Below are 15,002 nucleotides of genomic sequence, written 5' to 3' on the forward strand. Positions count from 1 at the left end.
TGTTTTTTGATAAATAAACGAACTTATTAGTTTTTTGATAAATTGACCCGTCTCCATATATCACAAAACTTCATGCTTTATATAGAGCTTGGTTTTGTTTAGCAGATTTTAGCCCAAAAAAAGAAAAAAATTTGTTTAGCGGCAGCAAACTTTTTTATATTTCTAAAAAACATATTACTATTACAATATTTAACAAGTGGAATGCACGTGTCGATATTCGGGCAAAATTATGTGGTTGCCAAAGCTCAGAGAATATGTACACACAATTTTTTTATTTTTTTATTTTTGGGGTAATATACGTAGACACTATTTGACTATTTACAAATCGTATTGTATAGTTGAATTATCCAACCGTTCTAATATGCTAGTTGGGGGATTTAAATATAATTAACTATTGTTCGAATTAATTTCAACTAGAAGAATTTAAAACGTGACAATTATTTATACATTTATTCAGCGAATCTAACCAGAAGTACAATTTCACACGGATTAATGAATATATATTTATTGAACTTATTAAACTCTTAAGCAATAAATGCTAATAAAATATATATTTCCCATTGATAATTTCTCCTACTTGGATAAATTCGGGCCGTTGTTTGACGATGACGTGGCCAACGGCATTGAAATAGATCAGGCCCGTTTGTCGTATTTAGAAATGGGCCGTTGGTTGGGCCATTCGAGAAGCAACTTAGGAACTTGCTTGTGACTTTCTCTGTCTCATCTGCTCCATACCACTTTTCCACTCTTCCAAACAGAAAAGTAAGAGAAAAAAAAAATGGAGTGTCAAACTCGCTGGCTGAAGATTCAGTTGTTAGTCAAATGCCAATTCCACAACTACCTCCAATTACTCCACCATCTCCATTCTCATGCTTTTCCTTTCATGAAACTCAAACCCTAGCCCAACGCCAATGTCCCGCTTCTGGTTCTTCTTCCTCATTCTCCACGCACTGTTACTTCTATGCTTGCCGGTCCCATCGTTCTCCCAGAAAAACGGCAACGTATCATGCCCTCTCAACTTCACCGTCATCCGGCAGCTGGCTTCAAACGCCGGCCGCCCCAATTTGGATGTCCCAACCACTTGCAGATATGTGATTCAAAGCTTGAGGCTCGTCAAGTCCGTCTATCTCCGGGCCACAAACAACTTTGCGCCTCCGTTGAACTCCGACGAGTCGTGCTGGTCTGCCTTCCAGCTCTTTCTTAACGATTACGTTCGGAATTTCGATATTCGATCGTCGTGCGGATTCCAGACCAGCTGGATCTCCGAGGGCTGTATGAACATCAACAACAGGACGGAATTCGAGCGCGTAGTTCCCAAATCCATGATCGATACTGTGGTCCAGAACTGTAACCAGTCGCTCGCTAATGGCTCTCCTTGCGCTTCGTGCACTACAAGCTTGTCCAACCTTCAGGCTTCGTATTTGACCGGACCTTCCGTCGGAAACGTATCGGATTGCACGGCGTTACCTTCGATTTACGCTGGGGCTTTCGCGAATTATCTTGGACCCACAGATTTAGGGACCGCCGAGTGTTTGTACTTGCTTCAATTCACGTCCAAAAGCTCTAGTAAGAATAAACTAAAGACTGTGATTGTGGTCGTTGTGATTTGTTGTGTTTCTGTATTGTTGCTCGTAATTGGTGGGTTCTGGTGGTGGAAGAAACGTCAGCGCTCTGAGATGAAGAGGAGGAGACTGGGTAGTAGAGAGGTGGGATTCGGTTCTGCATTAGAGTCCATTAGTGGAAGCACCAATTTGGTTAAATTCTCATTCGATGAGATTAGGAAAGCGACTAGAAATTTTTCTAGGGATTATATCATTGGTAGGGGAGGATATGGGAATGTGTATAAAGGGGTACTGGCAGATGGTTCCGAAGTAGCTTTGAAGAGGTTCAAGAATTGTTCCGCTGCTGGGGATGCCAGTTTCGCTCATGAGGTTGAGGTAATTGCCAGTGTTAGACATGTCAATCTTGTTGCTTTGAGAGGCTATTGTATTGCCACAACTCCAATGGAGGGTCATCAGAGAATCATTGTGTGCGATTTGATGAAGAATGGTAGTCTTCACGACCATGTATTTGGTTATCAGGAGAAGAAACTTAGTTGGCCAATTCGTCAGAAGATTGCACTGGGGACCGCAAGAGGATTGGCTTATTTGCATTATGGGGCTCAACCTGGAATTATCCACAGAGACATAAAAGCTAATAATATACTTTTGGATGAGATGTTTGAAGCCAAGGTGGCGGATTTTGGACTTGCAAAGTTCACACCTGAGGGAATGACACATTTGAGCACCAGGGTTGCTGGAACTATGGGGTATGTTGCCCCAGAGTACGCCTTGTATGGACAGTTGACAGAGAGAAGTGATGTGTATAGCTTTGGTGTTGTGCTTCTTGAGCTTCTAAGTGGGAAGAAAGCACTTCTTGTTGGTAATGAGGATCAACCCTCCCTTGTGACTGATTGGGCTTGGTCATTAGTGCGCGATGGCAGAGCTTTAGATGTCATTGAAGATGATATGCCAGACAAAGGTCCACCTCAGGTTTTAGAGAAGTATGTATTAGTTGCAGTTCTTTGTTCTCATCCGCAGTTGTATGCTAGGCCAACAATGGATCAGGCTGTGAAAATGTTGGAAACGGACATGTCACTTCCCTCCATTCCAGAACGGCCAATTCCCCTGGTAGCTGAGCTTAGTGACATTGAAAGATCTGTGAGCACTAGCGGCTCGGGTACGCTCGTGAGTCCTAGAGGTTATAGTTCATATACATATGAAAGTGATCGCCCTTTGGAACTCAAGGAAGAAAGCCAAACTTCAGGTTCCCGAGTAGAAGAGCTGTCACAGTCGGAAGGGGCGAGTTCGGGCTCCAATATTGGAAGTCGGGGTTTGTATAACTTGACGTGAGAGATAAATTGGTGGTGTTTGTTTTCACTCTCCACTAATTTGTATGCTTTGTTTGTTTCTTGGCTTACACGCAGGGATGGACTTTGCATCTCTCATTGTACAGATTAAGATAGATGCATTATAGAGTTGATTCTTTGAAGTGAAATAGTGCGAACTGGGTACAGAATTTTTGCTGTTAGTTGAGAATCATTTCTTACTTAAGGAAACCATTGTGTGTTTGGAAGCTTTATGATTTGCAAATGCAAAGATGCTAGCATAGTAGTTGTACCATAGCTCATACCCTACTCCAGCTAGTAGGGTTGTATGTAATAGTTATATGCTACATATTCTTTTCTGTTTTTGTAATTTTCGTGTCTCTTCTTAAGGAAATTTTTAAGTAATTAACTTGGAGCTGTGCCTTTTTGATGAATGTTTTCTTGTTAATTTTTCTGCCTTTTTACGTAAAGCCCTTCACACGGTGCTAACTTAAAGATTCAGGATCTGTTTTGTTGTTACAGCCCGTTTTTATGTATATCTGTGGTCCTTATCATCTTTAGCTTATCCTTAGGTGCTCCAGAGGGTGACAGATAGTGAATTAGGCGACTCCTCTGTGTGTGCCTATCTCCATCCCTCTCATACTTGTTCAATGGGTTAAGCATTTTTGCAAATTTAGGTTATTTCACTTGACAACAATTACTAGTCTAATTTACAAAATTTTCTATTTTCTATTGGTGGTTTTCATGTGCCATATTTGGGTATTCTGGTTACCTTTTGTATGTTACGGGGTGGTGTTATTTTTCTACAAATTAAAAATGGAATAACATAAATGAAGATTCAAGTGACAGTCAACTGCTTCAGTAATAGACCTGTAAATTCTCCAGTTTATGGATTGACCTGCTTTAGTTATGGTTTGAAAAAAAAATTTATCTTTGGATTAGCCTGAATTTATGGTCTTGCCATCTACTTTCTTATGGGCTCCAGTCAAAATGGGTGTGGAAGTAGGGCCAAATGGTTTTTTGTTACCATCTGCAAGTGGAACAATTCAAAAACGATGAGAGAATCTAAAGGGTTACCGTATCTGCATTTGTTTTGTTGCTAGAAGAATCTAGCGGCACCACCTTTCACATGTTTAAAAAAACTCCAGGTCTTTAAGCCAAAAAGAAAGAAAAAAAAAAAAAAAAAAAAACTAAACTCCACGTCTCAGAAACTCGTCGTGTTTCAATCAACTTGCTCTTTCAGAAGACGTCTTTTTCAGAAGCATACACAAAATTACAAACTCCATAATTTGATTTAGAACGCCACCAATTTTGATGGTGGAATTACAAAATACGTCATTTCATTTTAATGCTGTTCTTGTCTTCCATTTGGATTGTTAGTCAATTTGGGACAAACGTCAGAAAGTCCGTCATCATTTCCGTGAGCCTGATTATATCAGTATTAACTATGACTGTGCCTCTTTTTAATTATCATTTTTATAATTTTGTGTTAACCGTTCTTATAAATAATAAATAATAAACAAATGAAAAAAAAATAATTTTTGCATGGTGATTAAATAGTTTATTTTGTTAATCCTTAAGTAACTGAAATTAAAATTTTTTCGATCTTTTTCCATTGCATTGGACATATAATAGAGTTAATTTGAAACGAATCTTGTAGCTGTCAATATGATTTGTTCATGAAAAAAAAAAAACCAAAAAAAAAAAAGAGAGAAAAATCAGAAGCAGACAATCAAAAAGTTGTAAGCAAATTATTAGTACACGAAGGAACGGTAGGTGGGAATTCAAGAAAGGGACTATGTTCTTCCCTCCAATGCCTAAATATCTTCCGAAATCCAAATCGATCTCTAATGCCGGTTGATTAAATTCCAGCTGGCACATGCACGGCCACCACAAATGAAGACGAGAAAAAATAGTATTAAATTTCCACCACTTGATGTGGACTACAAACACTACTCTGTACTTCAAACGTATGAGATATAAATTTTAATATACAACAATAACACTGACACTTGTGAACTTGTCATTTTACCCTCTTATCTATCTGTCTATTGTTTCAGATATCGTTATCTTTCCCATTTTAACCATTTTACCTCCATTTTAAGTAATTTTTTTTTTCCATTAATTGTTTCTGAAATGAAACTGGTATCTTAAGTATGAAGAAGTATTTTTCCTTTTTTTTTTTTTTTCCCTTTACAGAGTTGGAAAAAAAAGATCAGTAAAAAAAATGTATATGTTCCACACCATAATACTGTTTTTCCAATGCAGCATGCGATTTTACCAGAATGCATGCAAACGACAAATATCTATGCTATACTCCCAAATTCAGATGAAATGATTCAGTCATTTTGACTAGTATTTTGTTCTCTGTCTTTTAACGATACTAGCAGCAAACTTGAGCAAGTTAAAGTCTTTTAAGGTTTTTTTTTTTAAGAGAAAATTGCCCACTTGGTTATCCTTTAAGAGAAATTATTGGTAAATTGTTGTATCCATGAATGTTTTCTATTAGAGGAAATGAAATTCCTCTGTTTCCACTATTGCATACTTCCTTAAATCCTAGTCCATCTCTTTGAATCTTCTTCTTTTTGCTATTTGTGTAGAAACCCCAGATAAACGACTCTAGCTTATTTTAGATAGAGCAAGCAAACATGCCCATTAAAGAGGATGTAGAGCATGGTGTGGAGGAGGAGATAAGGGAGCCACTCATGGCGGAAAACAAGAACCTGACAGATGGATTAGAAGATCATGATGAAAGCAGCAAAGGACATCCATGGATGGTCTACTTCTACACGATTGTTGCAGTTTGTGGTTCCTATGAATTTGGATCCTGTGTAAGTTCTCAGTCTCACTTCAGGATATATATATATATATATATATATATATATATGCCATTTTGGAAACAAAAACACGATTTTGTTTTAGTGCTGATGAGACTCTTATTGAACTGAAAGGCGGGTTATTCATCACCTACTCAGACTGCTATAAGGGAAGATCTCGGTCTAACATTATCAGAGGTAATTAAGCTGCTGATTATACGTTGATTTCAATAGGTAAACGAGAAAAATTAAGACTTACGGAGAGATGGTTGTTGAATAAGATAAAGATTCCTTTCTATACGCAGTTTGTGACTTTTATACGTTTTCATTATGAAACTAATTAGTCACAATAAGGTTTCTCATGGCTTCCAAGACATGGCTTTATACTTCCATTGATTTTTACTCTAACAGTCAGTACTTGCAAGAAAGGATCCAACTATGGCCAACTTATCATATAAAAGGGGAAAAGTTATCTAAAGCTATAAATAAGGCACTCTCTCAGAAAGAATGAAAAATGTTATATATCTGGAAGGAAACGAGGTTGACAATGAATTGCAGGCAATACTGCCAATTCTGAATGAATAGAGTGTATATAGTATTAATACGAATTTCTTTCGAAACTCATTCTCTTCTCATTTATATATCTCTTTACACAGTATTCTGTATTCGGCTCCATATTGACTTTTGGTGCAATGATCGGTGCAATCACAAGTGGTCCCATTGCTGATTTTATTGGTCGAAAAGGGGTATTGAACTTGAATCCAATTTGATCACACACCATAAATTGACAGCTTTCAGCGTTTTGTGTTTTTTATGTTTTGGTGGATAAATGATTCTGACATGGAATGTTTGTATGCAGGCCATGAGAGTGTATAGTGCTTTCGGTGTAGCAGGGTGGCTAGCTATTTACTTTGCCAAGGTGAGTATTATCTTACTCTTAAGAATATCTGAGCTTTTACTGGCAGTGTAATTCAAACCCCTTCTCCAAGAAATGTAATCATATACATCTTCTACCTTTTGAATGCTAAAAAAGGGAGCTTTATCTTTGGACATTGGAAGATTGGCAACAGGATATGGAATGGGAGCTTTTTCTTATGTGGTGAGTTTCTCCTTCTAGTAGTTTTAGTCCATGCCATTTGATATAACATTTACTTCCTACCCATAATACTAATAAGTTTAATGCCTGCAATGGATACTATGTCAAGGTACCTGTTTTAATAGCTGAAATTGCACCCAAGGATCTTCGAGGTGCATTGACAGCTGTAAATCAGGTGAAGAAGCTCACCAATTTTTAAGTCAAGTGAAACCAAGCCAACCATGTTAAAAGAAGGAGGCTTGGCAGTTGGTTAATTCTTTGTTCTTTTTCTCCAGTTCATGATCTGTGCTGCGGTGTCTGTTTCCTTCATTATTGGGAATGTACTGTCATGGAGGGCTCTAGCTTTAACAGGTTTAATTTCTTAAGCAAAATTTGGCTTCAACTATAGTGATAATTGTCAGTGTATGATTCTTGCATGACCATAAATATAAGTTAGAATACCATCCACTCACTGGTGGAAGTGCTTGCAGGACTTATCCCATGCGCTGTTCTGCTCATTGGTCTCTTCTTCATTCCAGAATCTCCGAGATGGCTGGTAAGAAGAAAAAACATGAAACAATCATTTTCTGCCATTCCGTGTTCTCTGAATGACGGAGGCTGAAATAAATTGATACATAGACCTCAGTTAACCTGATTATCACTGCAGGCAAAGATGGGACGTCAAAAAGAATTTGAAGCTTCCTTACAGAAACTTCGTGGCAAGGATGCAAATATATCTCATGAGGCAGCTGAAATCCAGGTCCTTATATCTAATTCTCAACTTTTAAATCCAGGAGATATTGAAAATGTGTTTATGGCAATTTAAAGATGATATATATGAAAGAGAGAAAACTACATATATTTTTTATTTTGACAGGAATATATAGCAACACTTGAAAATCTGCCAAAAGCCAAACTTCTGGATTTGTTTGAAAGGAGATACTTGCGCTCAGTCATTGTATAATTTCCTTATAATCCAATCATGAAAGTTATATTTATCTTTCTTTCGGTTGATTTTTTGAACTTATGCACTATTTTAATGACCAGATAGGAGTTGGATTGATGGTTTGTCAACAATTTGGAGGAATCAATGGAATCTGTTTCTATGTCAGCAACATTTTTGAGACAGCAGGTATAGAAACATAAAAAATGATTGATTAAAAAAGACTCAAAATGTATTGATTCGAGCCTTTACATGAGACACCAAGAGAAAAAATAAAACATCTCGAACCCCTATAGCACAAAAATCCAATGTAATTCAGTCCTAGAATTGATATGTAGTTTTATGTTTCTAACATCTCAGGCTTTTCCTCCACCGTGGGAACTATAACCTATGCTTTGCTTCAGGTTTCCAATTCTCACTCTTTCAATTCCCTATACATTTACTTCTTTCCCTTAGAAACAGCATATAATTTTTTTCTTGCAGGTTGTGGTTACTGGCCTTGGTGCAGCCATGATTGATAGAGTTGGAAGAAAGCCTCTATTATTGGTAAATTGGAGTGTATCCTACATTTTTTTATTATCAAAATTTGATTTCTTATATTCCCCATTTTATGTTTAAAAGGGATATTAATCTTTTTCAATGCATGTTATAGGTTTCTGGGTCAGGGTTAGTAGCAGCCTGTATCATAACTGCCGTGTCGTTCTTTCTGAAGGTAGTAGTCGAATTTTGAACGCTATAATTTCCTTTAGGTTTGTCCAATATATTTATATTCAATACATTGGAAAAACCACTCCTTTTTTGTGAACCAGGTTCATGAATTATCACTCAATGCAGTTCCTATACTTGCAGTAACTGGTATACTGGTAAATCATCAGCTTTCTCGAATCATATTATTCATTCTTGACCAAAATTTTAAGTTTTAAGTTTTATGTTTTATTTTTATTTTTTTTTAACATTTTTTCTTTCTACTATAGCTGTACATAGCATCTTTTTCAGTGGGAATGGGAGCAGTTCCTTGGGTTGTGATGTCTGAGGTAAATAAAATCCACAAAAGTTTTATAAATTGTACAATTTGATCATTTTTACCATCGTTTTTGAGAATTGGTTTTTGTTGCAGATATTCCCTATAAATATCAAAGGACAAGCAGGAAGTTTAGCAACATTAGTGAACTGGTTTGGTGCATGGTTGTGCTCCTACACCTTCAACTATCTAATGTCCTGGAGTTCATATGGTAAATGAAAATACCAATTTCTTCCTTATTCCATTAGAAGGGAGTAAATTTTGGCAACTTGAGCATCTTGCTCAAAAAACAGAGTTTTGGAGTCTCAAATTTCGCATGTTTTTATGGTTGGTAACCTTCCAAGATATAATTGCTGTCAATTTTAACAATGCTGTATGTGGCTTTCAGGTACATTCATCCTCTATGCAGCAATCAATGCTCTAGCTATACTCTTTATTATAGGGGTGGTACCTGAAACCAAAGGGAAAACCCTGGAACAAATCCAAGCATCTATAAATGCATAGAAAATGGAGGAAAAGAAGAATGAAAAAAGCAATAAAGAGCATTCTTTCAAGGAAATTCTCATTTGAAGAATCTATTAGACATTTTGGAAGTTGGATTATACTGATTAAACGTTGTATATTTATAAAATAGACTACAGTATCAAGCCCATCTGAGATCAAGAGCCCCAAACGCTCTCATAATCTCTCAGAAAATATCAATAATAGAAAGCTTGAACAAGATTTGTTCATAAAAGGGAGGTTACTATACTGAACTTTGATGAACCCTTATTTTGATTTAAAACAACAAAAAAAGAAAAAAAAGAAAAAAAAAAAAAAAGAAAAAAGAAAAAAAAAAAAAAAACAGTTTTCTCTAATATAACTAACTAAATCTCCTAAACATTATTAGGCTGCTTCTTTGCATTTTTCTTATCAGTGTGGCACATGTATGATGTATATAAATCCAATGAGTTTTGCTATAATCTCATGAAATTTTTCACTTAATCACAAACAGCAGATTTTGGACAGCAGAAGAAGTTAACGGTGTAGGAGCCCCGTGAGCATAATTTAATTCCCTTCTTTCTTCTTTTTGGCTTCTCCGTTACTAGGGAGTCTTAATTATTCCACAAAATCTGAGCATACAGTAACAAGAGCAGATCTTTCAAGGATATGGACAATTTCATGATTTCTTATTATCTTAGGTGGTTTATATTGACTTGCTGGTGCTCCATTTTCAATGGCTACCTGCGATAGTGTTTCAAAGCTACCAGGCTTTATTACAGTTACCCACAAAGAACCCGCTTCACCTCTATCCCTCTGCACCTTGTAAAGGCCTCCCAAATTATACTCAATATCAGAACAAATCCTCCTTAGAACTACAACTGACTCCTGCAACTTCTCTTGCTTAAACATGCATTCCTTTCTAACTTCTACAAACACCTTTAATCGCTTTGGGCTCAAGTTCAAATCCAAAAAACTAGCAAATTCTGTAATTTCTATAGCCATTTCATATCTCAGCACAAGCTTAAAACTTTCTATTGCAGACATCAAGTCCCTCTCAGTGATTATATCAGAAAGAGCTTTGGGGGCTCTCATCACAAACTCCACTTGCGGAGATGAATTATAGAAACCAACAACTCTTACAATATCACCCAAACGGTATCTGTAAAATCCTCTGAAAGTAGTTACTACCACTTCATACATCTTTCCCACTTCAACACCGGAGAAATCTACTGTTTCTTCACTGATAGCATCAATCTTGTTGGGATCATATGGAAGAAACTCGAAGTAGGCTGCAGTTGGAAGCATAACAAATCGGGTTGTCTCTGGGGGTTGCATAATATCCAAGTTAATACCCACACAGCATTCTGAGGCAAAGTAGTCTCCACCTATTAGAGGTACACCTTCTGCATAATGCTTGAGTTTTGGATAATACTGCTCCATACTTCCAGTGGTAACACACCTAACATATCGAACATTTGGCCATAACTTGTTCACAATCCCACCCCAATTCTCTTCCTGAAAGATTGACCGAAATCTCTTGGAGAGCTCCAGTTGAGGACCACCAAGAACCTCAGTAACAGAACTTTTCATTGCAGCATCAGAAATCTCAAAACTGGGGAATCCATTTTCAAGATCATCACAGAGCTGCTCCCACTTGGACTCTAGAAGGTAAAACACTTTGATTAAGCCAATGGCATAAGGGGCACGAATCCCATCGATGAAATCGGAGTTCCTAAGGCCACAAAGAAGGTGACAATACATTTGGTGCTCAACATTGGATCCAAGAATGACTTCCCTGGGACTAGCACTAACGGTTAACTGAGACAAGTTGGTTCTACTGCTACTGTGGAAAGGGTATGAAGACGCAGCCATAACCTTAAAACCACCTTTGGTAATCGTAACATTATCAGCATAGATAAACCACAGGACTTTATTGGCCGAGGGCCTTGGAGGAAACAACCTATACATAAAGGGGGGGGGGGGGGGGGGGGGGGGGGGGGGGGGAGGGAAATGAAAAAGAGGAAACCAATTCGGTAGACTGGTTAATACAACAGCAAAGACGACTAAAAAAAAAAAACCAAAAAGGGAAAAAAAAAAAAAAAAAAAGAAAAGAAAAAAAAAAGGTAAAAATTGGAGTGAATTACCTTCTATGAATTGCGACGCTGCCCTGGTGAGCCAAGTGGGAGGCTGCTTTTGAGAGTGATGAATCATAATAAGGTATCAACTTGGGCTTCATGGAACTAGTCCCAGAACTTCACGACCCAGTAATAAATAAATAAATAAATAACTCCAAATAAAAATTAATATAAAGATTATTATTTTTTTTTTATTTGTAATACATAAAGATCAAATTTTTATGGAGACGACAAGTTCTGTAATTAATGAAAGACCAAGCTAAATCAAGAATATTACCTGTAGAAGAAGCAAACAAGAGGGTCAACGGAGAGAAGAGGCTGATCATCACGATGATCATGATCATGATCAAGGGGGCCATCGGCCAGCCGGTTGATGTCATCAAAATAATCCTCGTAGCTAGATAATGGCAAGGCTCGCCGGAAGTTTGCCACGTCGATCGGAGCATTGTAGCGTTGGAAATGGCGCTGGAGATAACGTACGCCGCTGTTGCGTTTAAGTATTGACTGAAGCGCCTCGAGCTGGTGACGCGTGGCGTCCAGCGTAGTGCTCTCGAGTTTTATCAAGAGCTCCTCGTCCGACATCTATACCATAATATGGAAAGAAAGAGCATCAAGCCGGTGCGCAGGTTATGCTCGTGCTCTCAACTGGTGGAGGTTAGAAACTGCCCCCTCTGTTGCGGAGTTTCTATCGGAGCGACCGGCAAGTCGTAGAAACTAGAAAATGACAATCCGCCGCTTTCTGAATCTTGAAAAGTTTGATGGCTAGACAAATATACCCTTTTCTACCAGCCGTCAAGTGGGCCATTTTGGAAAATTATGTTGGGCTTGGGAATTAGGGCCCATCACTAAACGTAAGCCTAAAAGGACCATGGAAACGATATTCGACAACGCTCGAATCGAAATAACGACACATCGTTTAGATGAGAGGAAAAACCCGGGAGTGTCCAGCTCATCGAAGGCCGTTATGCACTTCAATGCCATGTCAGCACCTCCTATATAAATTTGAAGGAATTTGGTATTCTTCCACTTCACTGAGTCTCTCCCCCCCGCTGATAGTAATCAATCATTGATTTCTCTCTGAAAAAAAAAAAGAAAAAAAAAAAAAGAAAGAATTCCTCACGACTTTCTCGAGAAAATCTTCAAGAAAAATAAAAAAGAGAGATCAACGAATTGGCAAAGAGGCAATCAGTAATTTGGGGAAACGAAGCCAAGAAACGGAATCAATGGAGTCTTACGTTGAGAATAGCTTCTCTTACCCCCAAGTTTAGCCTAAAAAAGTGAGGGTTTTCTTCAATGGAGCTTAAATTTTCCATCACCAAGTAGAGCCATTGAAGTTCAAGATTCAGGTACTGGGTTGTTGTGACGTCGTTGTTCCGTATTTGAGTAACTACTATATTTCACGTAGTAGAGAGACTATACTCCATTGAAGTTCGAACAGTTTCTTCTTTTTGACCTTGGCGAAACAACCAAAAACAACAATGCCGAACATACTCGGCGACGAAGACAAGCAACAGCCGGAAAGAAACATTCTTGAATCTCTTGCCTCTGGAAATTCCGGCAGGCGGAATACTCCTTCGGCTACCGATGATGCAATGGAAGTTGACGAAACTGGTTCCGGCTGTGGAACTAGATATGCTGACACGATCGGAACACTCCAAGACGATGATCAAGATCCTATATATGGCTCTGCTCATGATCAAACGCGCAGATTGGAAATGTTTACTGAAAGCCTGGGGTTTGAGAGCACGAGCGAAAGAGCACACGGCGGCGGTGGTAGTGATCTGACAGTGGAGCTGTTGGACACAACAAGGTCAAGATCGTTGAAAAGAAGGAGAGAAGAAAGAGAGCTAATGAGGAGGAGAGACAGTAGGAGCTTCGAGGATTTCCCACCATTGCTGTCCACGTTGGATAGGTATGGACGGCCAAGATTCGTACTTGAGAACGTGAGGAGGGATGGACGGCTGGAGTTAATTGTAAGGAGGAACGAACGCCGCTCTGTTGTACGGAGTCAGAGTGCAGACCGTGAATCCACTACCAGGTTTTTGATCGATAAGGATGGTGATGATGATGGTGATGGTGATGGTGGTGGTGATGGTGGTGATGGTGAAGGTGATGATGGCCATTGAGGATTGAGGAGAGAGATACATCATAAAAAGGTAGCAGCTTTGGGGTTTTGCTTTAGATGAGAAAATTTGATGGATTTTCGGTAAATACCAAAGAGACTAAAGACTAGCCATTTTAGTATAAACAGAGATTCAATACTGCTAATTGCTAATATCTAATAAAGGTCAGACTTTGATTGCTTTTGGTTTCTTGTGTAAATATACAAATTTAATAGCTGAGATGAAATTTATAATGAGATTCTTCAAAATTTTTCAATGAGAAGAAATCGAGTTTAGATGCTAATAAAAAGGGTATTAAAGTTGAAATGTGTGAATTTTATCATTAAATCCACTTTCGTGTTGCTTCTGTAATCCTATTAATAGCTAAACCAGAGTTTGATTTTGTTATTTATGGCTCAGCCATTTTAGTTATCATCTAACCTACAAGGTTTTGTAGAAAATATAGTTCAGATATTTGAAGTCGAATATATCTAATTTGAGATATTTGATAAATCTATTCTCCATCAACTTTCCATTTTGGATAGAGTTTGAGTTGGGCTGGGCCACTATGACTTCGCTGGATAAGGAACAAACACGAAAATTTTGCAATTCCATTTCGGCCCTTAACTTTAACCAGATAGACATATATGCTTATTGAAATGGTGAATTACCCTGTTTTCATGATTAAAGAGGAAATTACCCTGTTTATTACTGAACTAAAAGGGTAAAGTAGCAATTAAAAACCACTCTTTAAGTAAAACAAGTTCAAAAGTACTTTTAATGGATAGAAAATGAAAAACCATATAAATATTGAAAAAGCTGCCAAAAAGGAAAGCAGCTCCAAAATTAACCATTTCCGCTTCTCCCATACCAACAACACAATCACAGATTAACAAAACAATAAAAAAAATTCTATGATATATATAAATTTGTTATGTCTCTGTTTTCTCCGTATACCTTTTGATGGAGAAGACTGTGATATCCTTATAACTTTCCGTTTTAGTTGTTGTTTCTTTCTATAAAGATTTTCATGATGAATAGTAGTATTATTATTTGTTTTGATTATATCAACTTTGACAATATGATGATTAGAAATCTCTTTGGAAGAGAACACCGAGTATGAACCAGGAACAAACTTATATGGACAATTTGGAGATGCCAATATGTAAACTACCCGAGTTCCAATGTCCCTTGCACTTGCACACCTGCAAAACAATTTAAACTCATTAAGATGGAAAATGATTAATTTGACGCCTTAATAAGGTAAAAAAAAGATAGGGACAAGTTCTTATTTTACTTTGCCCTTTGGCCAGGTTTCACAGTCTTAACAAGAACCATTTCCATAGGATTTTCACTTTCAAGCTGTGGATTGAGAAATACTGTAAATGAATCAGAGGATTCTCTAATGTAGGAATTAACTGGTAATGAATAGAGCATAAAACTTCAAATATATTTTGATGTTTCGCTCAACAGCTTAGAAATGGACATGCTTCCACTCCAATCATTGGATTTACTGCTAAGCAGAAAGGGAGGGAGAAAAAGTTAAAAATAAAAAAGACAC

General features: G+C 37.6%; 3 protein-coding genes across 5 annotated transcripts; 2 read left to right on the plus strand and 1 right to left on the minus strand.

The window, feature by feature from the left end:
* Positions 1 to 420: 420 nt before the first annotated feature.
* On the plus strand, positions 421 to 3,275 carry LOC107425987 (probable LRR receptor-like serine/threonine-protein kinase RKF3). The gene has a single exon (XM_016036065.4). It carries the CDS (start codon positions 912 to 914, stop codon positions 2,889 to 2,891), a length of 1,980 nt encoding a protein of 659 aa, XP_015891551.2. The 5' UTR covers positions 421 to 911; the 3' UTR covers positions 2,892 to 3,275.
* Positions 3,276 to 5,406: 2,131 nt separating this feature from the next.
* LOC107425997 (sugar transporter ERD6-like 7) lies at positions 5,407 to 9,457 on the plus strand. 3 transcript variants are annotated; one of them, XM_016036073.4, is made up of 18 exons: positions 5,418 to 5,697; positions 5,818 to 5,880; positions 6,339 to 6,428; positions 6,542 to 6,601; positions 6,716 to 6,781; positions 6,888 to 6,953; positions 7,054 to 7,129; positions 7,249 to 7,313; positions 7,425 to 7,517; positions 7,635 to 7,715; positions 7,805 to 7,889; positions 8,061 to 8,104; positions 8,184 to 8,246; positions 8,353 to 8,412; positions 8,510 to 8,563; positions 8,675 to 8,734; positions 8,818 to 8,932; positions 9,110 to 9,457. In XM_016036073.4, the coding sequence occupies exons 1-18, from the start codon at positions 5,515 to 5,517 to the stop codon at positions 9,223 to 9,225; spliced, it is 1,440 nt and encodes a 479-aa protein (XP_015891559.2). In that variant the 5' UTR covers positions 5,418 to 5,514; the 3' UTR covers positions 9,226 to 9,457. The 3 variants fall into 3 exon arrangements, with proteins under 3 accessions (XP_048337281.2, XP_015891561.2, XP_015891559.2); XM_048481324.2 differs by lacking the exon at positions 7,635 to 7,715 and having other exon boundaries at positions 5,407 to 5,697; XM_016036075.4 differs by lacking the exon at positions 6,888 to 6,953 and having other exon boundaries at positions 5,409 to 5,697.
* Positions 9,458 to 9,519: 62 nt separating this feature from the next.
* Positions 9,520 to 13,469, minus strand: LOC107425996 (probable indole-3-acetic acid-amido synthetase GH3.6). Its single transcript, XM_048481322.2, has 4 exons — positions 12,596 to 13,469; positions 11,617 to 12,416; positions 11,349 to 11,456; positions 9,520 to 11,164 (listed from the first exon to the last, which is right to left on the minus strand). The coding sequence occupies exons 2-4, from the start codon at positions 11,919 to 11,921 to the stop codon at positions 9,820 to 9,822; spliced, it is 1,758 nt and encodes a 585-aa protein (XP_048337279.2). The 5' UTR covers positions 11,922 to 12,416; positions 12,596 to 13,469; the 3' UTR covers positions 9,520 to 9,819.
* Positions 13,470 to 15,002: the final 1,533 nt, after the last annotated feature.

Source organism: Ziziphus jujuba, chromosome 9 (assembly GCF_031755915.1).
Source record: "Ziziphus jujuba cultivar Dongzao chromosome 9, ASM3175591v1".
NCBI lineage: Eukaryota > Viridiplantae > Streptophyta > Magnoliopsida > Rosales > Rhamnaceae > Ziziphus > Ziziphus jujuba.